Source organism: Cydia strobilella, chromosome 3 (genome assembly GCF_947568885.1).
Source record: "Cydia strobilella chromosome 3, ilCydStro3.1, whole genome shotgun sequence".
NCBI lineage: Eukaryota > Metazoa > Arthropoda > Insecta > Lepidoptera > Tortricidae > Cydia > Cydia strobilella.
The window spans coordinates 105987-131895 of record NC_086043.1 but is presented as its reverse complement, the minus strand read 5'-3'; the positions used below and the strand labels follow the sequence as shown (position 1 = coordinate 131895).

Sequence of the window (25909 nt, the reverse complement as noted above, 5' to 3'; positions counted from 1 at the left end):
CTTCCATAAAAAGGCATTTACCTAGATAGTTTTCGCCAGTCATCGCATAATGTTTTTCTATTTAGTGTGAAGTTTGTTTATCTAGACTTACATTGACTGGGATATAGACCGTGATTACCTTTTGTATTTTGGTTTTTTATGTAATGTAAGTCTAGTGAAACTAACTGTGAATCATTCAAAGCTCTTAAGTTTGTTTAAGTTAGTGAAATGACTTTTTTGCAGGCTGATGCAGAGATAGTGGAAAGATGTGTGACGTGCAGGCCCTGCAGGTGCAGTTGGCGGATATCGAGAATGACAACGAGTGCAGCAGCGAGCACAGCTCGGTGTACGAGCCCGCCCGGCCGCAGCTGCTTAGCATGCCTGTAGAGGTAACTCACACATAATAGTTTTTTATATTAGTTTTAAATATTACATATATTTATCACGCGTTGGACTATATTTTTTTATTGAATAAAAAAAAAATATATATATATATATATAATAATATACCTAGTCTGTAAATGATTAAATATGTATGACAGCTTTTCAATAAGATTGACCTATTTTAAGGCACTGATTATTACATGGTTATTGTTATAAGGCAGTTACTGTATGTTTTGTTGGTATTATGACAATGATTTATTTACAGATATTTTTAAAGATCTGCTCATTCCTCGATGCAGATTTCCTAAGTCACACACTGGCCAAAGTATGCACAAGGTTTGAAACGATTCTAGAGGACAGCCACATATGGAAGTACTGGTACCACAGCAAGCTGGAAGGCAGCACATACCCGCCGCTGCCGCACCTGCAGCACTGGGAGGAGAAGCCGATTGACTGGCAGAGTTTGTGCGTGGAGTCCGCCAGTGAGAAGCGGCGGTGGGAGAACGTGCGGGAGACCATGAAGCATATTGTAGTGAAGGACATACACTTTGCGTCTGTGGACACTGTTTTATTAGTAAATGTGAGTAGGTACAGTTAGTAATGCATTATTTTATTTATTTCAATTCTTAAAAATATTTATCAGTACGGTTTTTACTCACTATTATTTTTAGTCGCTTTTGGCGACATGTTTCGGATTCTTTGGGAATCCATCCTCAGGCACGAGTGTCCGCGGCGGTTGTTCGTCGTGCACTGCCCGCGCCGCCCGCCTCGTCGCTCGTTGCGCACGCGCTTATGGGGCGGGGGCGGGGGGCGCGGGGCAGTCCGCAGATGGAGTCGTCAAGTGAAGGTCTGGTAGGGCGGCTGTATCGAACGAAGTCAAGCACACTGCACTCACTATGTCCCCGCGATCGTCACAACACACTTGCCGCTTGACCCTAGGTATTATAGGCTTCCATGCAGGTGGCAACATCCAGCCTCCGTCCCGATTGAAATTAGGGCGGCGTGAAATTTCAATCGCCTCGCGAATCTTACGCGGCACAAAACATTTCTCCCGTACCAGTAATCTCGCTTTATCGAAACGAATGAAATGGGACGCGCCTAGAGGGAGTGCAATGGGGCACTCCCGTTTCTGGATGTCTTGGTGCAGCGGGACGAGCATGGCCGGTTGACTCATAAAGTGTATCGGAAGCCCACACACACTGAGCGGTACCTGCAAGCTGACTCACACCATCACCCCGCACATTTGTCTTCGGTTCCACGCGCGCTCATCAATAGGGCTTTACGGCTATGTGACCCGCAGTACGTGCAAGAGGAGCTGCAGCATGTAAGGCAGGTATTAGAGAGCAATGGGTACAATTGGAGACAGAGTCAGCGAGCAGCAAGTACGGGTACATTAAGGCAAGTACAAACGGTCGAGAGAGCACCTGTCGTCTTGCCTTTTATTAAGGGGATAACGGATAGAATTGGACGCCTATTACGCCGAAGTTTTAGCATTAGGACAATCTTCCGACCCCATACCAAAGTCAGGCAGTTGCTGCGCTCTCCAAAGGACAAGGACCCGCTGGGGAGCCCGGGGGTATACGAGATACCTTGCGATTGTGGTAGGGCGTATGTCGGTGAGACCGGAAGGAATGTCTCCACTAGGTTGTCGGAACACATACGCAGCGTAAAGAACATGGACACCAGGAACTCAGCTGTGGCAGAGCATGCGAACGATATAGGCGCGTCCCATTTCATTCGTTTCGATAAAGCGAGATTACTGGTACGGGAGAAATGTTTTGTGCCGCGTAAGATTCGCGAGGCGATTGAAATTTCACGCCGCCCTAATTTCAATCGGGACGGAGGCTGGATGTTGCCACCTGCATGGAAGCCTATAATACCTAGGGTCAAGCGGCAAGTGTGTTGTGACGATCGCGGGGACATAGTGAGTGCAGTGTGCTTGACTTCGTTCGATACAGCCACCATACCAGACCTTCACTTGACGACTCCATCTGCGGACTGCCCCGCGCCCCCCGCCCCCGCCCTATCAGCGCGTGCGCAACGAGCGACGAGGCGGGCGGCGCGGGCAGTGCACGACGAACAACCGCCGCGGACACTCGTGCCTGAGGATGGATTCCCAAAGAATCCGAAACATGTCGCCAAAAGCGACTAAAAATAATAGTGAGTAAAAACCGTACTGATAAATATTTTGAAATATGTCTCACGATAGTTTAAGTGCGATTATTTCAATTCTTAATTACTTTTCTTGTGTTTTTGTAATTGTTTTGCAGGTCATTGGTTCCAACATAAATGGTATGTTAAAGTTTGAGGATCTAGTAAAACAATGTAGACAAAAAGATAAATTAAGAAGTTTGTAGAAATTGTTCCTTTCATTATTGAGATTGAGAGACAAAGCTAAGTTCTTCCCCTTTAGGTATTATAAACATCAACAATTGTAATCAAGAATTTCCTTGTTGTTGAAAATGAAAAACTTTGGTCTAAAACTTTGTTCTTCTCTTTTATATGACTAAACTGAGGTTTTCTTCCTTCTGTTTGGCACAAAATATGACAAACACTGGCGAATTCGCTTACAGATGCTATGGATTGAACATTTTGTGTTTAAAGAAGGATGTCGAGGGTACCTTAGTCTGTCAATCATATCTAAGAGCCAGTTCTGTTACAATTCAGAAACATCTCTGGAGCCGTTTTCAGAATGGCGAGTTGTGCATATCCGGCGGGCGTGATCGCGGCATGGCGCTGTGGTGCGTGGCCGACATCTCGCCCTCCGGCCCGGAGGTGGCCACGCCGAGCCGCGCGCCCGGCGGCGGCGTGGCGCACGCCGTGCTCGCCGCCACGCAGCCGAGACACATCCGGCACGGCGCGCATGAGGTGAGCGGGACGGGGTGACGCCGAGCCGCGCGCCCGGCGGCGGCGTGGCGCACGCCGTGCTCGCCGCCACGCAGCCGAGACACATCCGGCACGGCGCGCATGAGGTGAGCGGGACGGGGTGACGCCGAGCCGCGCGCCCGGCGGCGGCGTGGCGCACGCCGTGCTCGCCGCCACGCAGCCGAGACACATCCGGCACGGCGCGCATGAGGTGAGCGGGACGGGGTGACGCCGAGCCGCGCGCCCGGCGGCGGCGTGGCGCACGCCGTGCTCGCCGCCACGCAGCCGAGACACATCCGGCACGGCGCGCATGAGGTGAGCGGGACGGGGTGACGCCGAGCCGCGCGCCCGGCGGCGGCGTGGCGCACGCCGTGCTCGCCGCCACGCAGCCGAGACACATCCGGCACGGCGCGCATGAGGTGAGCGCAAACGTCCGAGGCCGCCTCGTGAGGCTGCTCGCTCAGTCAGTACGCGCTACGCGGCTTATTTCAAGGTGTCGATTTTTTTTACTATTCTGACGGGCTGTCCTTGACTCCCTGCTCGGTGTCAAGGACGCATACTTGGTCGAGGTACTTAGCAAGATGCAAAGTATCCCCCATATCTTAATCTGACGCGCTCGAGTGACTCCAAAAATCCCCTCTTGGGCTCCTGGACCATGTTTCGTGCGGTCATTCACTCGAGTTCACGTCGTGTTGACCCGCCTATTACAAAAGTACGAGTTACTTTATTAATCCTACTCGTTAAGTAATTATTGGAATGAGAGATTGAAATGTTGTAGGGCTGGGTGTGGGACCTGGCAGCGGACTGCGAGCACAACACCAAGTTCGTGTACTCCGCCTCCTGGGACAACTCCGTCAAGGTGTGGGACCTCAATCGGGACTTCACAGCCGTACACTCCTTCAGGTAACCTGTATTTCTGTCTCATAGTTGTTGAAAAACCGAAATCGTTTTTTAAAGCTCAACCAAACCGGAATCCAATCTTCGAGTATCTTGCTTGACCCCAATTTTTGAAGCTGCTAACAAGTTTACAGGTGTAGAACGGTGTTTGACACGTGCTTGGCTAATGCTACCTAGCACTTCTTTCGAAGCTACCATCTTATGGGCTTCCCGAGAGATTATGTGTATGGGTCAGTAGCTTTCTAGCAGACAGAAGCATATAGGTCGTAGTTGACGGCGAATGCTCAGACTACATGTCTGTGAATGCTGGTGTCCCCCAAGGCTGTGTGCTATCACCCACGCTATTCCTTCTGCATATCAATGACATGCTGCAAATCAGCGGAATTCATTGTTATGCTGATGATAGTACGGGTGATGCCTCTTACACTGGCCGCACCAATATCTCTCGGGAAAACGTCATCGAGAGCCGGAACAAACTTGTGTCTGAAATTGAGACTTCCCTAAAAGAAATCTCTGAATGGGGTCGACTAAACTTAGTCCGTTTTAACCCTGCCAAGACACAGGTTTGCGCGTTTACCGCAAAAAAGTTAGAGTTTGTCGTATCACCTCGTGTTCATTGGCGAGAGAATGGACTGTAAAGGGGGGCAATAAGGGATGAGATTTAGGGGCCGGTCGAGCAAGAAAGTTGTGCTATACTAAAATTAACCTATGAAGTGAAACTAAAGTGCGAAATAGTGTAGGGCGAAGTTACCTTGCAATCCGGGGTTGTGGGCTTGAACCGTTGGCCTCCGTTGTAGACCCTGGTGTTGGTCCCGGGCTGCCCTTGTCGCAAGCTAGAGGTAAGCTTAGAACCGTTACCTTGATCGTCCAACTTAGACCTCGGATTCTCCACTTCACGGATGGGCACGGCGTACTTCGGCTACACAGCACTGATTTTAAAACTAGTCTAAATATTAGCAGTAGTGCTTTTAACAGATTGCGAGGAAATTAGCGATAATGGCGAGACACTGTGTTAACTGGTAGTAGGCTTATGACATACTGGCTCTGACAGCTTGTGACAGAGCAATATTCAAATTCAAACTGTGACTTTGGTGTTGCCACAGTAGTTACAACAAGAAATCTAAAAAATACAAAGCCAAAGCTGAACATTCCGCCTACCAAAATGCAATTGTATTTTAACTAAGCGAAAAAGATAAGAAAATAACAAAAAAAAGGTAGTGCGATAATATTAAAACTAAACGAAAAACGGACAGCACAAAGGTAGCGCTCTAAAGCGGCTACGCAGGCAGTGGGCACAGCTTGACCACAGGCCGTTTGTACAACCCTGTGGCCGTGCGCACAGTAACCACACGACAGATCCCGTCAGATCCGGGGTGTGTATCGGTGATGCGACCCAGGGGCCACTTCATTGGGCTCGTCTGCTCGTTCACAACGAGCACGAGTGCGCCAACTTGGATGTTGGGCTGTCTGTCGTGCCACTTCATCCGCTGCTGGAGAGTATGCATGTACTCCTTCGACCATTTGTTCCAGAAGTCCTGGTGCATCTTCTGAAGCAGCTTCCAGCGTTGGAGAGGGCTAACCCGAACGTCTGACAGGTTTTCCTCAGGTACGACCGACAGGGGTTCCGTGGTGAGGAAATGACCCGGAGTCAAAGCCGACAGGTCGTTGGGGTCAGTGCTGAGAGGAGTGAGTGGCCTCGAGTTGAGTAAAGCCTCAACTTGGGTTAAAACCGTCGAAAATTCCTCATACGTCAGCCTTTGGTTCCCGACGACACGCGCCAAATGTGTTTTCACGGCCTTAATTCCAGCTTCAGCGAGTCCTGAGAAATGTGGGCTACCTGGCGGGTTGAATTCGAAGGCAATTGTATGGTGTGCGGCAGCATCCTTCACTAGACGTTGCAAGATGTTGTTCGCACCGACAAAATTTTTTCCTTGGTCAGACACTAACCGGCTGCACCGACCACGACGAGCGACGAAACGCCGAAGTGCGGCGAGAAAAGCATCCGAGGACAACTCGGTGCCAAGCTCGGTGTGAATGGCCTTTGTTGCGGTACAGACAAAGACACAAATATAGCCCTTGTACGTCTTGTTACCGCGTCCGCGCCCGAGAGCGATGTCGAAAGGCCCGCCAAAATCGACCGCTGCGCTCGAGAAAGCCTTAAGTTGGGATATTCGATAGGACGGCAGGTCGCCCATGAACGGCGCAGGGGCACCCAGTGGCCGCACCCGAAAGCACTTCATACATTTTGATACCACTGCGTAGATTGCCCGTTTTGGACACATGATCCAGAAGTGTTGTGACAACAAGTTATGAAGCGTTTGGATGCCTGGATGCATGAACCGCCTATGATAGTCGTCGACAAGAAGGAAGGTCAGACGATTGTCGCGAGGTAGAAGCAACGGATGCTTCACGTCGAAGTCGAGAGAAGCTCGCGACAGGCGACCGCCCACCCTTAAGAGACCCGCGTCATCCGTGAATGGGGACAGTTTCCGGAACGCTTTTGGAAGAGAGTTCGAATGGTTGTTCGCAATCTTTTCGATTTCCTGAGCGAAGCTGCGCTGTTGCACGGAGCGCACAAGAAGCATCAGTGACTGCTTTACTTCGAGAGGTGTCAAAGGTCCGCGTAACAACTTCGCGGTCGTCTTTTGGTTCTTCGCGTTGTTCGCGAAGCGGCGACAATACGCTAAGACACGTTGAATCGTTCTTAACGACGAGAACTTCTCCAATAAATTGTCAATGAAGGCGTTGTCATTGGACACTACAAGGACCGTAATCTTTTGTTCTTCTTGAAGAACATCCCTATCAGGCGTTAGTGCTGACTTGGGCCAGCTTTCGGAAGGGTCCCGGAGCCAACCAGGTCCGTTCCACCAGCACGTTTGGTTGACCAAGTCTTGGGGAAGCAAGCCTCGAGATCCGCAATCGGCTGGATTGTCAGTGGTTCTGACATGATGCCAGGAGTCGGGAGGAATGACGTCTTGGATGTGACTCACACGGTTGGCCACAAACGTTTTCCACCTGGACGGACACGACTTGATCCAGGTTAACGTCACACTTGAGTCCGACCATGCGATGATTCTATCTACCAAGTGGAAAGGCTTCAAAGCCTCCACGACCGAAGCCATCAAGTCCGACAGTAGAACCGCTGCGAGCAATTCAAGACGCGTCACGGACAATTTACGTAACGGCGCGACCTTGGACTTAGCACACACCAGCTGGACGTCGACGTCACCCTCCTCAGCTACTGTACGGCAATAGATTACGGCACAGAAACCGCGTTCTGACGCGTCGCAAAATCCGTGGAGATGTAGCACGTCGAATTTCCCGAACAAACGGCGAGGCACAGCTACAGCACTCAGCGAAGAGAGTTGAGTTTTAAATTCCTGCCATTCCAGTCTGATGCTTTCCGGGACATCTCCATCCCAGGAAACGCCCGAAACCCAAAGTAACTGCATCAGATACTTGGCGAGAAATGTTACAGGCGAGAGGAAACCCAATGGATCGAAGATTCTAGCTATCTCCGACAGAATGGTGCGTTTTGTGCATCGACCGTTAGGAGTAGATGCTACACGAAAGCGAAAGGAATCAGATTGTGGTTGCCATAGCAAGCTTAATATCTTTAGAGAAATGTCAGTCATTTCTTCGAAATTTTTAAAATCTTCCGAGTACAGGTCAGAAGACGGAAGACTCTCCAGGAACTCACTACTATTAGAGGTCCACTTCCTCAGATGGAAACCCCCCGACGACAATATGTTTGTAAGTTCCAGCTGGAGTAAACGCGCCTGCTCGACAGAGTCCGCTCCGGTGACGACGTCGTCGACGTAGATGTCACGAGCGAGAACAGTTGAACCACCTGGGTATTCGGCTGCAGAATCACTGGCCAGTTGAGCCATTGTACGAAGCGCTTGGAATGGCGCAGCAGAAACCCCGTAGGTTACCGTTTTGAGACGGTAGTCGCGCACAGGACCGACAGCAGAGGGCCGCCACAAAATGCGCTGGAATTCTGCGTCCTTTTCAGAGACCAGAATCTGCCTGTACATCTGTTTCACGTCACCTGTGAAGACAACAGCATGCCAGCGGAAGCGTGTGAGCAGGTCGAAGATGTTGGTCTGAAGCTTGGGCCCAGCGAGAAGAGTAGCGTTCAAGGACACCTCGTTAGCGTCCTTAGCGCTTGCGTCGAAAACCACGCGAAGAGGAGTGGTGACGGAGTCACGCAGAATTCCATGGTGAGGTATGTAATAGAAGTGGCCTTCACTTGTGGAAGGAGGTTCCACTTCCTCCAAGTGACCGCGAGACTCATAGTCAGCCATAAATTCCACATACGCCCTTTTGAACTCGGGGTTGGAATTCAATTTGCGTTCCAACGACGTGAACCGCTTGAGAGCGATTTCGCGTGAATTGAGGAAGGTAGGTTTGTTCGCGGGATCGATAAATGGTAACGGAACTACGAACCGGCCTTCCTTATTGCGATAATAGTTTGTACGAAAGTAGTCCTCGCAGCGTTGGTCCTTCTCCGAGACGAAAGGTTTGGTCGGAGAACTAACGTTTTCTAACTCCCAAAATTTCTTGATGGAGTCATCGAGCGACAAGATCTGCGAAGGACTCGACACGAAAAAACAATGTTTATTATTGTTGCGATAAGATACGAGAGCGCTTGTTGTGAGCTGACCCCCGTCACACTCACCCATAACGACCCATCCATAGATGGTTTTCAACAGAGTAGGCTGTCCAGGCTCCCCGCGCCGTATACCGGGCAACAACGACGAAACGAAGACCTGTGCATTAAGCAACAAGTCCACCGGCGCCGGACGGGCAAACTCAGGATCAGCCAGCGATAAATTCTTGGTGTGCGACCACCCCGACGAATCGACAGGTTGTGGAGGTTGGTCGGCACACACCGGCGACAAAACGAAAGCTTCGAGTTTAGTACTCAGCGAAGAGGGCTTATTACCCATTGGCTTGATCTCACATGAAAGTGAGCCAAATGTTTGACAGGGCGAATTGCCAATGCCAAACACGGTGTGTTGGCCAGACGTTTCAAACCCTAGCATGTCTGCACAGGGTTTTGACATAAGATTGCATGCACTAGCACCATCCAAAAGCACACGCACTGGGCGGAAGACACCAGAACTGTCCCGAATTAACACCTTGGCAGTAGCGAAGAAGACTGTATTCTCTCCCGCCATAGCAGTTAAAACCGTGCTACTACTACTACTGCTCGTGCTACCGCTAGGTGGTGTAGTTGTAGTCTCTGTGCCCGTGGGTGCTTCAACATTCTTGGTGAAGTGTAACAAATTGTGGTGTGAGCGATGACACACACTACAGCGAGAAGCCCGACAAGTCTTCACTTTATGTGCACTTGAGAAGCATAGAATGCACAGACCCTTCTCCTTTACAAAATTAAAGCGGCCATCGTTGCCAAGACTTATAAACTTGCTACATTTGTCAAGACTGTGCTGACCGGAACAACAAACACAGGTCGGTGTTGCCGGAGTCGACACAACAAGAGCCATTTTATTTTTTGTTACCGGTTTAACACTCTGAGATGGAGGCCTGACACTCACACTTGAGTTCTCCAACGCCCTGCTCCGCTTCTCGATAAAACTTTTTAATTCTTCAAACTTCGGAACCTCGGTGCTGGAAGTGAGTTGTAACTCAAATGCTTCCCGAGTCGCAACATCTAGCTTTCCCCACAGCAAATAGTACAACATAAAGTTCTTATCGGGGAGGTTAAATTTGGACAAAATATTTAAATTTTCATTAAAAGTTCTAAAAACCTTTTCCAAATCTGTTTTGTTTTTGACCGACTCACAGTTAAGCAATTTTTCATAATACATGACAGCAATTTGCCTCTTCCTGTCATAATAGTTGGACAGCGTCTCATAAGCACTACTATAATTGTCACCCGACAAAGGAAAAGATTTTATTAAATCATGTGCGGAACCCTGAACGCTAGACAATAGGTAATGCAATTTTTCCACGTCACTAATTGTGCTCCGACTATGTATGAGGGAGTCATAAAGCTCCTTGAAGGACACCCAACTTTCCAATTTTCCATCAAAAGGTTTAATCGCTATTTTAGGAAGCTTGGCTAAATTATTTTCAAGCGTTAAAGGTTTCACATCCGACTTATCACTCATCTCACTTTTGGCCATTTGTCTCAACCTACATTTCACCGATTTCAACTTACTTTCGAATTCCCTCGTAACTTCGTACTCTTCCACACGTCTTTCAGGTTTCAGCGGACGTAAGATCCTCAACTGAGCATTGTGAAAGTCTTTTTCTAAATCTTTTATGTCCGATTCATCATAACCTTTTAAGTCGGAACTCTCGATGTTTTCCAAACGAAAAATAGCATACCCTCGCGCGACACGGAACATGTCCACGGTCGCGGGCTCCGGATCACTATCACCATGTACACTCATATTGTTTTAAATGCAAATAAACACACTAAAACGGCGAAAAAAACCAAAACTAATTGCAATGCAAAATAATAACAAAGTACCGAACCTATATGTATATAGTGACACTGACAGCTAACGTCAACACTTGACAGCTGTGACAATGTTGCCGACAGTATTAACCACGAGTGAACGAATGGTTTAGTAAAAGCACTACTACACTACCAACAACTTTCTTGCTTTACCCTCGACTTTTTTAGAAGTCTACCTTCAACTTTTTGAATTAAACAAATGATATGACGATATGTATGACCAAGCGAATTTGAATAAGCAACACACAACGACAAACGAAAAACCAAAGGTCACTTTTCAAATTATACGGTTCGAAGACCAAAATGTTCATTGGCGAGAGAATGGACTGTAAAGGGGGGCAATAAGGGATGAGATTTAGGGGCCGGTCGAGCAAGAAAGTTGTGCTATACTAAAATTAACCTATGAAGTGAAACTAAAGTGCGAAATAGTGTAGGGCGAAGTTACCTTGCAATCCGGGGTTGTGGGCTTGAACCGTTGGCCTCCGTTGTAGACCCTGGTGTTGGTCCCGGGCTGCCCTTGTCGCAAGCTAGAGGTAAGCTTAGAACCGTTACCTTGATCGTCCAACTTAGACCTCGGATTCTCCACTTCACGGATGGGCACGGCGTACTTCGGCTACACAGCACTGATTTTAAAACTAGTCTAAATATTAGCAGTAGTGCTTTTAACAGATTGCGAGGAAATTAGCGATAATGGCGAGACACTGTGTTAACTGGTAGTAGGCTTATGACATACTGGCTCTGACAGCTTGTGACAGAGCAATATTCAAATTCAAACTGTGACTTTGGTGTTGCCACAGTAGTTACAACAAGAAATCTAAAAAATACAAAGCCAAAGCTGAACACCTCGTTTTGAGAGCACTCCCCTGACTGCCGCAGCCAGTATCGGAATCCTCGGCGTCGACATTTCGAGTGAAGTCCAGTTCCGCGGCCATTTAGAGGGTAAGGCCAAATTAGCCTCAAAAAAGCTCGGTGTGCTCAACAGATCGAGACAGTATTTCACGCCGGCCCACCGCCTACAGCTGTATAAAGCGCAGGTTCGCCCACACATGGAATACTGTTCTCATCTATGGGCAGGGGCACCCCAATACCAGCTTCTCCCTCTGGACCGCATCCAGCGAAGAGCGACTCGAATTGTCGACTGCCAGCGTATTTCGGAACGGCTTGACTCCTTGGCGCTGCGTAGAGATGTGGCCTCGCTCTGCATTTTCTATCGCGTGTATAACGGGGAGTGCTCCGAGGAATTGTTCGGATTAATCCCTGCAGCTTCTTTTCGCCATCGCCCTACGCGACAACATTACCATCTTCACCACTTAGATGGTTGGCAGTCCTCAACTGTGCATTTCTCTAGAAACTTCCTGCCTCGCACAGCTAAACTGTGGAATGAACTGTCGCCTGCGGTATTTCCGGACCGATATGACCTTCAAACCTTCAAGAAAAGAGCGTATTCCCATCTTAAAGGCCGGCAACGCACTTGCAACCCCTCTGGTGTTCCGGGTGTCCATGGGCGGCGGTAATCGCTTACCATCAGGTGATCCGTCTGCTCGTTTGCCTCCTATTTCATAAAAAAAAAAAACCTAGATGTTAAGAGAATCATCAATGACAGCAAGCTGACGAATGCTCGACTCCAAAGTCTGGAGCATCGTCGCAAGGTTGCCAGCCTGTCGATCTTTTATAGGATACATTTCGGAGAGTGTGCCGAGGAACTGCACAACCTTATTCCTCCGTCCCATTTTTACCATCGGACTACAAGACAAACGGCACTCCGGCATCGCTTCATGGTAGGAACTCCAAAAATACGCACGAAGCGTTTCGCTTCCACATTTCTTATGCGAACTGCCAAGGAGTGGAACGCCCTGCCCGAGTCTGTGTTTCCGCATGAGTACAATCTGGGGCTTTTCAAGGCAAGAGTTAATAGGTGCTTCAACGCCTGCCATCATAAAAAAACCTTTTGAAGCCACCTTCCAAATCGTCTATTTCCACGTTTAGGCTCCAAAAAATACTCTCCAGTTTATTTAAGCTATTTTAAGCCTCTCATTTAGCATCTTTAAAAATTCCCTGTTAGTGACGGAACTCCTCTGATGAATGCTATATCTATTATGGAGTATTTTTTCTTAATTCTTTTCTTCCTTCGTCCTTATATAAAGCCGCTGTGATCATAAAAGCTTTCTGCCCCTTCTGGCGCAGACATTAGCTGAGCCACTTTCCGTTTCAATTACTTTGTAAGCACTATTATGTACCTATGTGCAAACTTTTTCAATATACGTGTTTTATGATAATTTTATACTCTCGCTCGTAGATGCGGTATGTCAGCTCTCTGCGTGGACACCTGCAGCGACATGGTTCTAGCCGGACTGTATTCCAAAAGGATCATGGTGTTCGATGTCCGGGTCGGGGCCGAAGCCGTTTGCAAATACAAGCCGCACAGGTGGGTCACGAGTACGATGCCCGGGTCGGGACCGGCATCGAAGCCGTCTGCAGGTGCAAATCGTACAGGCGGGGTAGGGTCCCACTTTATAGGCGTTATTGATCAAACGGTACAATAAACCAACGGCTCCTGTGTGAGCTTTACACCTTGCGAACCCCCATCGGTCCACCGTTTTGAAAATGTTCTGAAAACTGAACCGACAAATAAGAACTATTTAATTCCCGAACTCGCTCATAAAATTTTACAAGAAGCGGTCGAGAAATACGACCCGGAGATAAGTATATCCGGATCCGGACATACAAAAGCAAAAGATTTTTAACATTTTCGTCGAAGCCGAAACGGAGACCTTTGCCAACGTTCGTATGCCGTAAAAATGTTCTCGAGGCTCCCTCGCGTCGAGTTACTTTAGACACTAAAGGTCCCCGTCCCCACAGGGGCCCCGTGCTGGGGCTGGCCACGTCGGGGCCGCAGGTGGCGTCGGTGTCGGAGGACCGCTCGCTGGCCGTGTGGGACGCGCGCGCGCGCCGCACGCTCGTGCAGCGCCGTCTGCGCGCCGACCAGGCCTACCCCGTGTGCGTGTCCTGGGCCGGGCCCGCGCTCTACGTCGGCGACTCCAAGGGAGGGCTACATCTGCTGCATCCGGAGAACTTCAGCTTGGTGGCCACGCATGAAGTTTGGCAGGAGCCGCCCTCCACGCAGCCCGCCTCCAAGGTCAGCATAGATACGTACCCTATACGTTCCCTATATGTTCCCTGACGAGTCTTCTTACGAACGTTCTGTCTGATATAGATTACGGGATGCCTGCAGACGCCGGCCGGACTCATCTTAGTATCGGACCGCGGCGAGGTCAAGTTCATGTACAACAGCTTCCCCCCGCGGGAGTACTGCAGCACGCGCACCACCGCCCCCGACGTCACGCAGGTACCTGACAGTTGATATTGATACTATACACTATACACACTAGTTATTTGGCTTTCCGGTGGCGAATGGACTAGTCCCAAAACGCACTATTAGTCAATACACTCTAATTTCGAAAGCCCGTCTTCTCATAAGAAACTAGGCCCAAAACACCATATTAGCAAAAGGTCCCATTCTCGATTTACACCAGAACCATTGCGAACTAGTCCCAAAATTAACCTTTCCCAAAATACCCCAAATTGTGTTCACCTGTAGGTATTAGTGCTGCCTTGACAGTAGTCAAGACAGTACTGTTCTGTCTCAGCGTGTGCGTTCAAATTGTAGCAGTACTGTGCTGCCTACTGTTCTGCCCCACTGCTCTGCCCTCGTGTGAAACGGGCATAAGTACTCGTAATTATTCTAGGTGCGGTACCTGAACGGCATCTTGGTGGTCGGGTCGTGCGACTCTGCGCTCGAGTTCTGGATCCCGGCCGAGCGCTACGACTCGGCCATCCCGACACTAGACTCGTCCTCCGACACGGCCATCCGGCACTAGACTCGTCCTCCGACTCGGCCATCCCGACCGCATTTTGATGACATGACATGTAAATTGTTTTAATACTAAGTAATATAACTATCCTAAAAATATTTAACTAGATTTGAAAACCGTACCGGCAAAAAACTGAACGTCAGTGGGAAACAGCTCTAACAGTTTTTTGACAAGTTTTCAGAGACGGTTTGTTTACAGAGGGTCTACCGGGAAAAGCGAATCCGAAAATTCGCTTTCGGCCTCTTTATCGCTCGAATATGCAAGAGTGACAGAGATGTTAGATAACGAAATTTCGATTTTCGTGTTTTGCGATAGACCCTCGGATTGTGGTAGTGGCGTCCTCTACGCAGAGTTTCGCGTAATATTCCCTATTGTTTTAATACTAAGTAATAATAATAACCATCCTATTGCTTCTGGTCGTATTCACGACGGCAGTTTCAGGGAGCCCATCTAGTGGAATGCAATCATCATGCAATGCCTGTTGAGAGTGTTGAGACCGGTTCATGGGTGTCTGTTGTTGCGCCTGCGAACGGGTTCCAGCAGGCGTTCTACATAGACGTGTGCGCCGCCGCTGCTCTTTTTTGCCACGCCGCCGCCGCCGATAAATGATCGGCGTGAAATCGGCGTGACCTTGAGTGTTGTTAATTAGCCATTCCAAGTTGGTATTTGGATTACAATATGGATTTTTGTATTATATATATTACAGTTGTCAAATATACATCAATTATTAATTAAATGAAACAGAATAGCCAGTTGCACAAACTATTTAACACACCAATTAAAGTAACTGAGTAAATAGACCGATAGTGAGACCATATTTTTGACCTTAAAGTTATGATAATTCTAAAGAAGGAAAAGTGATGCTTATATGGCAGGGGACATGTTTTTAAGCATATTTGTAATTTAAGACGAAAAGTTAGAACGAGCGTTAGGTATAAATTAGGTATTTATATATTTTGATTGATGCTTTTTAAATATTGAATTAAAGTGCAAAGTTTAAGCTTCATCGTTTAAATTATGTATGACGCTTTAAACTGTATCATTTTTAGAAAAAAATTTAACGTGCTTCTTTGTCAAACTAAAATTAGCTTATTATTTTGTCGATATTGAATTAAAGTTTTAAAAATCCACAATAATATCTCTAAATTCTTAAGTTAATAGACAAAGCCGAAAAATTAGAAAAATAAGATTGCTGCTTAAATTTTAATATGCGTTTTTTGTCCTGTAAGGTCCAATATTGAATTAAAGTCTATCAAGATAAGTTTCATACTATAAAATAATATATGCAACCATATTATGAAAAGTAAGAAATTTCTGTGTGTAGCTTCCATTGTTATAGCCAAATCTATTTAAAAAGGCGCGAAATTCATACATACGCCGCGCTGGTCCGTCAAGGTGCCGGCGCGGCACGCGGGAGCCTATCGTAGCATTCGTATCTACCTATACCTATAGGTACCTCGCCCGGTCGCCCCACCCCCCCCCGCTCAGCTTCGTAAGCGCTGCTTGTCTTTTCTTGTCATTCATTAGTTTGTTTACCGTGCACATAAATTAGATGCCGATATTACGTGAAATTAATGTAATTATGACTTCAAAATGAGTACAAAATGTTTGTTATGTGGACTGATTATTTGTAGTTACTTAGTGGTCCGAGAGCTGGTAGACATTTTGGAGTAGGTCCTTGAGGCAAGCTGAAAATTTGCCTGATACTTCTATACTATATTTTTTAAGATTTTTTTGGGGCTCCAAAAAAGTTCGTGAGGCAATCTGTAATTTTTACAGGTTGAAGTTAAGTATCTAAATAGTCACAAAAAAATAAGCTTGAACATTTGGTCGGGTCTTTGACCTTGCCAGAAGATCTAAAAAGTAACGTATGGCACTTACTCGTACGCAAAATAAAGTTTGTCTACTATAGTAATTGTATGCATTACAGTTATTTTTGTAGTACAGTAAATTAAAGACTAGGTAGGATGTACAGTCAGCAATACTATTCGCTTAGCACCGAACTTCTTTACAGGGGTGGTATCTTTTCTCTGCAGCTGACTGTACAATGTGATTGTAACTATGACGATGGTGTATATTTATGATGTATGTTATTTATTGTGTTTTTTGTATGTTACTTAAGGGTTTCTGTTAAGAGAACGAAAATTTGATTATTTTTGCGCTACAACGCACGGTTTAGGAGATACAGCCCTGTAAATATTTTTTTCTGTTTTTTTTCTATTTTTTATTTTATTTTATGTTTATTAAGGGTCCACTGCAGGCGAACGAAAATGTTTATTATTTTGCGCTACGGCACACGGTTTAGGAGATACAGAATTATAAATATTTTTTGTGTTTTTTTTTAAATATATTAATTAAGGGTTTCTTAGTGGAACGAAAATTTGATTATTTTTGCGCTCCGTCGCACGGTTTAGGAGATACAACACTATAAAGATTTTTTCTTTGTTTTTCTTTATAGTTTTTCATTGTGGATTCTGTATGTTACTTAGTAATTTCTCAAAGGGGAACGAAAATTAGACTATTTTTGCACTACAACGCACGGTTTAGGAGATACAGCCCTCGAAAAAAAATTTTCTTTCTTTTTCTTTTCTTTTTAAATGTTAATTAAGTTGAACGAAAATTTTATTATTTTACGCTACGACGCTATTATTAAATTATGTTAGATTTTGAAATTTTTATATAAAATATATCTACTTATATATAAATTTGAAGTTTGGTTATGGAATTTTATATTATATAATATACAAAAAAAGAAATATAGGGCTGTATCTCCTAACCCGTTCGTCGTAGCGCAAAAATAATAAAATTTTCGTTCCCCTTTAAAAAACACTTTTAATATACAAAAAACACAATGAAACACAATAAGAAAAAAAAAAGAACTTTACACGGCTGTATCTCCTAAGCCGAGCGTCGTAGCCCAAAAACAAACAAATTTTCGTTCCACTTTAAGAAACCCTAATTAATATTTAAAAAAAAAACAAACAAAAAAAAAAAAAATCTTTATAAGGCTGTATCTCCTGAACCGTGGGTCGTAGCGTAAAATATAACATTTTCGTTAAACTTAATTAACATTTAAAAAGAAAAGAAAAAAAACAGTATTTTTTTTGGAGGGCTGTATCTCCTAAACCGTGCGTTGTAGCGCAAAAATAATCTAATTTTCGTTCCCCTTTTAGAAACCCCTAAGTAACATACAGAAAACACAATGAAAAACTAAAAAGAAAAACAAAGAAAAAATCTTTATATGGTTGTATCTCCTAAACCGTGCGACGGAGCGCAAAAATAATCAAATCTTCGTTCCACTAAGAAACCCTTAATTGATATATTTAAAAAAAAACACAAAAAATCTTTATAAGGCTGTATCTCCTAAACCGTGCATCGTAGCGCAAAATAATAAAATTTTCGTTCCATTGCAGTGGACCCTTAGTTAACATTTAAAAAAAGAAAAAAAAAAACAGAATTAGATTAGTTTTGCGCTACAACGCACGGTTTACGAGATAAAGCCCTGTAATAGTACATTTCGATGCTAGTGCGGAAAGTATGTCATTACCTCACGAGTACCGTAGTAACACGCCGCAGGCGAGTGGCAAGAATCGGGGCGAGTGAAGAATGACATTTCCGCACGTGTATCGAACGACGTTTTTTAATACAGTTGCGAAAAAATAAGAAAAACAACAAGTAAGGAATTCGAAACTTTTATATTATTAATTCTGTGACATCATTGACATTGACATTATGAAGAGGTGTTTTTTTAGCTGGGTGTTTTTTTTTTTTTTTTTTTATGAAATAGGAGGCAAACGAGCAGACGGATCACCTGATGGAAAGCGATTACCGCCGCCCATGGACACCCGCAACACCAGAGGGGTTGTAAGTGCGTTGCCGGCCTTTAAGATGGGAATACGCTCTTTTCTTGAAGGTTTATTATTATTGAACCCACTTCAATGAAAGATTTTTTTTTAATGCATGTTCTATAAGAGAATTGTACATATAAAACATTGTACTATTATTACCCAAATATCGTTAATTACGATTATTTGTGTATCGTACATTTATAAAAACAATATCGAATGTTGCCTTTGGAAATTTAAAGCAGAAATAAAAAACGCCTCTCCTTTAACAGGCGTTCCGTTCTATTCAGACAACTTATTAAGAACGGTTTTTCAATATTCAATATATATAAAAATAGACGTGATATAATTATGAAGAGGTAAGTAATAAAATATGAAATATGTATATTTTTCGTATTCTTACTTTAACAGTAGGTTTTTATGTTGATTACGACGTTTCGCGAACTAGTGCTTTTTACTTTTCCAATTTTTTAAAATTTATACTTGTTCCAATTCATGACTACTTATTGGTGAGTGTTAATATAGTTTCCTTTAAACGTCGTAATTAACATAAAAACCTACTGTTAACGTAAGAATACGAAAAATATGCATATTTCATATTTTGTTACTTACCTCTTCATCATTATAAGTATTATAACACGTTTATTTTTTAACGTTGAAAAACCGTTCTTAATAAGTTGTCTGAATGGAACGGAACGCCTGTCAATGAAGAGGCGTTTTTTCTTACTGCAAGAATGTTTTAAGTTTCCAAAGGCAACATTCGATATTGTTTTTATGAATATACGATATTCAAATAATCGTTAATAACGATATTTAGGTAATAATAGTACAATGTTTTATATTTGTAAAACAATACAATGTCTACAATGTTGTATGAAGTGGGTTCAATAATAATAACAAAATCCATTCTAGTCGAATAAAAGTTAAAAAAACACCTCTTCATAATGTCAATGTCAATAATGTCACAGAATTAATAATATAAAAGTTTCGAATTCCTTACTTGTTGTTTTTCTTATTTTTTCGCAACTGTATTAAAAAACGTTGTTCGATACACGTGCGGAAATGTCATTCTTCACTCGCCCCGATTCTTGCCACTCGCCTACGGCTCGTGGCAAGATATCTCGGTACTCGTGTGGTAATGACATACTTTCCGCACTAGCATCGAAATGTACTATTACGGGGCTGTATCTCGTAAACCGTGCGTTGTAGCGCAAAACTAATCTAATTTTCGTTCCCCTTTGAGAAACCCGTAAGTAACATTCAAAAAACATAATCGAACAACAAAGAAAACAAAAAATGCGTCGTAGCACGGTTTAGGATTTACAGCCGTGTAAATATTTCCTTCGTTTTTTTTTTGTTTTTTCTCATATTAAAAAAGGGTTTCTTAGAGGGGAACGAACATTTTACTTTTTTTGCGCTCTGACGCACGGTTTAGGAGATACATCCCTATAAAAAGATTGTTTTCTTTGTTTTTTCTTTTATGTTTTCATTGTGTTTTTTGTATGTTACTTAGGGGCTTCTGATAGGGGAACGAAAATTTGATTATTTTTGCGCTATAACGAACGGTTTAGGAGATACAGCCCTGTAAATATTTTTTCTGTTTTTTTTTTTCTTTGTTTTTTTAAAATGTTTATTAAGGGTCCACTGCAGGCGGACGAAAATGTTATTATTTTGCGCTACGGCGCACGGTTTAGGAGATTCAGCCTTATAAAGATTTTTTGTGTTTTTTATACCTATATTAATTAAGGGTTTCTTAAAGTGGAACGAAAATTTGATTATTTTTGCGCTCCGTCGCACGATTTAGGAGATTCAACCCTATAAAGATTTTTTCTTCGTTTTTTATTTTTTCTTTTCATTGTGTTTTTTGTATGTTACTTAGGGGTTTCTCAAAGGGGAACGAAAACTAGATTATTTTTACTCTACAACGCACGGTTTAGGAGATACAGCCCTCTAAAGATTTTTTTTCTTCTTTTTTTTTTTAATGTTAATGAAGGGTCCACTGCAGTTGAACGAAAATTTTATTATTTTGCGCTACGACGCACGGTTCAGGAGATACAGCCTAATAAAGATTTTTTCGGTTTTTTTTTTTAAATATTAATTGAGGGTTTCTTAAAGTGGAACGAAAATTTGATGATTATTTTTGTCCTACGACGCGCGGTTTAGGAGATACAGCCGTGTAAAGATATTTTTTTTTCTTTTTGTGTTTCATTGTACGACCGGTCTGGCCTAGTGGGTGACCCTGCCTGTGAAGCCGATGGTCCTGGGTTCGAATCCCGGTAAGGGCATTTATTTGTGTGATGAACACAGATATTTGTTCCTGAGTCATGGGTGTTTTCTATGTAATTATGTATTTGTATATTATATATATCGTTGTCTGAATACCCATAACACAAGCCTTCTTGAGCTTACTGTGGGACTTAGTCAATCTGTGTAAGAATGTCCTATAATATTTATTTATTTATTGTGTTTTTTATATATTAAAAGTGTTATTTAAAGGGGAACGAAAATTTTATTATTTTTGCGCTGCGACGGACGGTTTAGGAGATACAGCCCTATATATTTTTTTTTGTTTATTGTTGTGTTTTTTTGTATGTTATATAATATAAAATTCCATAACCAAAATTCAAATTTTTTATATAAGTAGATATACTCAATATAAAAATTTCAAAATCTAACATAATAGAAATATCCTCATATATCATAAATATACACCATCCTCATAGTTACAATCACAGTGTACAGTCAGCTGCAGAGAAAAGATACCACCCCTGTATAGAAGTTTGTATGCAAAGGTGCTAAGCGAATAGTATTGCTGACTGTACATCCTACCTAGTGGTCTTTAATTTACTGTACTACAAAAATAACTTTGTAATGCATACACTTTGTTTAGTAGACAAACATAATTTTGCGTGCAAAAATAACTGCAATGCATACACTTTGTATAGTAGAGAAACTTAATTTTGCGTGCAAAGATAACATTGTAATGCATACAATTTGTATAGTAAACAAACTTAATTTTGCGTGCAAGTAAGTGCCATACTTTTTAGATCGCCTGGCAAGGTTAAAGATACGACACGACCAAATGTTCTGGTTTATTACTTTTATGACTATTTAGATACTTAATTTTAACCTGTAAAAAAGAATTACTCAAATCGGACCACGGGTATTGGAGAAATCGGTGAACATACATAAAAAAAAAATAGCCACAACCGAATACAGAACCTCCTCCTTCTATGAAATTGAAGTCGGTTAAAAATGACAGATTGCTTTTAGAACATTTTTTTGAATTTTGTAAAAAATTATTTTGCACGCGTCTGGCAAGGTTAGGTTACCCGCTAGCCCGTTGATCTATATATCAATACCGTTTGATCGCTGCCTCGGCGGCGCACAGCGCGGCGCGCGCGAACATGCCGCGCGTTTGAAATGTAACGTAAATATAAGCACGGAATGCATACGTATCAGTATTTAGTGACGCACTGATTTTATATTTCTAATCTTTTGTGTGGGAACTAAGATCATTGTCATGACCGTTTAATATTAACTCTACAAACTTTAATTCAATATTGGCTATACTGCTTAACCAGAAATCAATATCTAGAGAAGCACATTGTTTACATTTCTAATTTTTTACAAGTATAATAAGCTGATCCATAATATCGTAATTTTGCAATATCAGCTACTCTAATTTTTTATTTACAAAATAATTCATGTTTTTAAGTTCACCAGAAAGCACATGTTCCAGATTTCTAAAAACCGAATATTGTGTATAAATTAAAGTGGTATTGAATATGTTAAAGTTTTTTGTAACTTTAATTCTATATTTACAAAGTTATTAGCAAAAATTAAAATATTTCAATATATCCGAACGCTCACCCTAAAAATTTCTAACTTTTTACGAAAGTCTTATTTAACATGCTAACAATGACATATCGAAAAAGAAAAAACTTTAATATTATCAAAACCCATTTTTGTTCCACCGCTGGTCTAAAACCGCAGTATTCAGCGTCAAGAAAGATGGGGGAGCGATAATGTGAAGTAGGATTTTTCCCTGGTAATAAAATTGTGAATTCACATTGCCTCACATCATGCCTTCAAGGATATTAGTAGTTCTGTTTTGTTAAAGTACTTCATTTTTAATACGATAAGCCATGGAAATCATGAGATAATGCAGTTTATTACCGATCGGATCGAAGGTCGGTCATTAATTGGGCCCAGGTAACCCCTTAATGCAAGCCAGTTACTAGAGAAATCAAGTTATTCTACCCATCCTATATTCATTTACAAGCCCTATTATACTCAACAGTCTATTTAAAAATATACGTAGTTCACTGACCAGCAACCTGGATTGGTCAAATTTTCAAGAAAAACAACAAATTAATGATTTTTCTTAAGAAACCTGAAAGTCGAGGTCACGCCGAAATACGCCGCCGCTGCCGATTTTTTGGCCAACGCCGCCGCCGATCATTTTTTAATCGGCGCACACGTCTAGACTTCTACATGACATTAGAGCTCTCCAAGGTTCTCTGCCTTGTATTGCAGAATAATTGCGAAAATTGTATTGCAGGATTTCACTTGGCAACCAACTTTTCGCCAAAGTTTCATTTGGCCGAATTTCATTTCCCAACTTTACATAATCCAACCTAACCTAACCCAACCTAGTACGTCATTTTCATTTCCCAACTATGGGGTTGGGAAATGAAATGGTTGCGAAATAATTATTTGGTAACGATTGGTTTGTCAAATGAAACTTTGGCGAAAAGTTGGTTGCCAAGTGAAATTCGGCAATACAATTTTTGCCAAAAAGGGAGTACAGCGCTCTCCAAGGGGCCTCTACGTGTTGGATCTATATCCCCACGCAAGCCTTTCAAAAGACCGGGATTTATAGGCCCGTGAAATCCAAAATAACCATCCTAAAAATATTTAACTAGATTTGAGAATGATGGGAATACATTGGCATGTTAAACGCAGCCACATTTTCCTATGACAAAACAATTCAAATATTCCAATATTACTGTTAAACTGTTTTATCGTTGTTGTAATATAAAGTATTATTCTCAGTGATATGAATAATTATTTTACTAATAACTCTAATCTCTGTATTTCTGAATAAAATTATTTTTCTTTTGAAACTTCGTTGTAACACTTGTAACACAAGAGAATATTCTGTGATAATTCAATAAATATCCAAAAGGAGTCACAAGTTTTAGTTATCTGCGAATAAGACAAAATGAAAGCGTAAATGCAATTATAATTATGATCTACGTTTGTGTGTGTTTGAAAATATAATTAGATAATGATCTCGACTGATGAGATGAGAGCTTTAGACTGATTGTACCGAGGACAGAGATAGGCACAATGAAAGATTACGAATAAGAAATTTAGAATATAAAAGTGTATTCGCGAAATCAAATGGTTCTATCAAAAACATCTTTTTTACAGATTAAAAATTATTCTCTCTTAATGAATGTTACAACTAAAAATATTTATCAGCTCACTTCAAAACACCTTCAAAAACAGAAGAACGTGCTCAAATCTTCATCTTTTCTATTTTCTTTTTCATAATGCCTCTCCCCTGTCCGTGAGTCAGTGTTAATGGCTAAATTTCAGGTCCAAAAGCAGAATCTGAAAAAAACGTAGTTTTTTGGCCCAAGTCGTTTGGCTAATGTTATAATGGGCGATATAAATGAAGTCTGTCTAAGCTAACTGTGCACCTGCACCGTGTTTGATAATATTACCACCGCGTGTGGAAGTGTGCGCTCTGTTCCATCAAACATGGTGCACAGTTAGACGCAGCTTAGATTAGACGGACTACACAAAATGTTGTTTATGCCACGATCACGATTACGTCGACCTTTCGAGAGGTCGCGGTTTATTGTTAGACGGGTATATTGTTTTGCGTTATTTTAAGTGTTTCTTCAGTGATACGGCGACACCGTAAAAATGTCTTATCTCTCCTGTATACAGTGACAACATCTACAGGGTGGATTTTTAAAATGGGGCACTGGGTGTAGCTGCTAACACTCCGTGCTGCTGTGCCAAAATGGTCTAACTAACCTTCCCTTAGTTAACCTCAGTGCCCCATTTAACAAATCCACGCTGTATATTTTTAAATCGAACATCTAAAACATCTTTTTGTGATAGAGTAAATCGTTTCATTTTTAAATTAGGTATATCCCCTGATAGCATCTAAAATGTTAAAATGCTCTAGTGCAGACACGTATCATTTTCTGCACACCTTTTTGAACAACAATGACCCTCTTTCAGAGCATGACAAATGAAAATTATAAATCACAATACTTTTGTTAATTTCATTCCATTCATGTCAGTGTTTATGAATGTCTGTATGTACCTAATGTCTTATTTGGCAAACTACTTTCTAACGTATTTTGAGATTGTTAAGTCGAGTCGTACACTCGTATATTTGGGAGTTACCCAACCTACCTTATTTGAATAAAAGTTATTTATTGACTTAGCAAAGACACTTGGCTAAAATAATTCTATTATTTTGTCTAAAATCGCTTTTAGGCTGCAGCATCTTCACTGAGGTGGAGATGAGATGAGAGGAGCCATGCGGAAATGTGGATTACATCCAATGCTACTGGTCGATTCCCGTAAATCGCCTCTCATGCGCCTCCGAGCCGAGTGGAAAGTCAGCCTTATTGCGAATACATAAGCAAGTTGCGTTTTGAGGCTGTTGGAATGAAATTAGAGAGTAGGTTACCCAATGAGACTGAATGGTAAAAAGTGTTTTAATACCCAATGAGCAATATTTTTATTAGAGTAATATACTAATGAAATTAATTAATTTAAAATGTGTTATGATACTTGAAAATATTAACAAGCTGGATGTTTATACATTTTTACAATTACTTTTTATTAAAAGCTAAAGTATTATACGTTAGTTTTATTTGCTGTGGCTGCTGTATTCGGGCTGATTAAAAAAACCGGCCACATGCGAGTCGGACTCGAGGGTTCCGTACCATTACGTAAAAAACGGCAAAAAAATCACGTTTGTTGTTTGGGAGCCCCACTTAAATATTTATTTTATTCTGTTTTTAGTATTTGTTGTTATAGCGGCAACAGAAATACATCATCTGTGAACAGTTCAACTGTCTAGCTATCACGGTTCATGAGATACAGCCTGGTGACAGACGGACAGACAGACAGCGGAGTCTTAGTAATAAGAGTCCCGTTTTTACCCTTTGGGTACAGAACCCTAAAAATGAGCTAACTACTAAATGGCTATCCTTAATTCTAATCCAATTTTATATTGATACCTACTATCAGAGCAGTTAATATTGTGGTTCCTTAATGCGATGCGGGTCTGAGGAACTAAATCTTACTGACGGCATCTAGTCGAACTTGATGTTGATGTGGAATGGAATGGACAATGGTCTTTTATCAAGGCGTCCACTTTCAGGAAAATCAGGTAAAAGTAAGGAACGGAAAAGGTGGTCATGGAAAGTTAGGGAATTTCAAAAGAGGTCAGGGAAAAATGAAAAAAAAAAAATACAACGCCATCTGTGAATGTATTTATGTAGTTTTTATTTTTACATCCTAACTGGATGATTAGGATT

General features: G+C 42.6%; 1 protein-coding gene across 1 annotated transcript; it reads left to right on the top strand.

Moving 5' to 3' along the window:
• Window positions 1–171: 171 nt before the first annotated feature.
• Window positions 172–25226, top strand: LOC134755591 (F-box/WD repeat-containing protein 9-like). The gene is made up of 9 exons (XM_063692071.1): window positions 172–368; window positions 629–943; window positions 3055–3231; window positions 4007–4131; window positions 12912–13040; window positions 13475–13751; window positions 13830–13961; window positions 14362–14542; window positions 24858–25226. Exons 1-8 carry the CDS (start codon window positions 246–248, stop codon window positions 14491–14493), a joined length of 1410 nt encoding a protein of 469 aa, XP_063548141.1. The 5' UTR covers window positions 172–245; the 3' UTR covers window positions 14494–14542; window positions 24858–25226.
• Window positions 25227–25909: the final 683 nt, after the last annotated feature.

Excerpts from the sequence above, each read along its gene's own strand:
- LOC134755591 (XM_063692071.1), top strand. The coding sequence starts at position 246 with ATGTGTGACGTGCAGGCCCTGCAGGTGCAGTTGGCGGATATCGAGAAT. Across the intron at positions 4,132-12,911 it reads ACAGCCGTACACTCCTTCAG|ATGCGGTATGTCAGCTCTCT; the intron begins GTAACCTGTATT and ends TCTCGCTCGTAG. Across the intron at positions 13,962-14,361 it reads CCGCCCCCGACGTCACGCAG|GTGCGGTACCTGAACGGCAT; the intron begins GTACCTGACAGT and ends TAATTATTCTAG.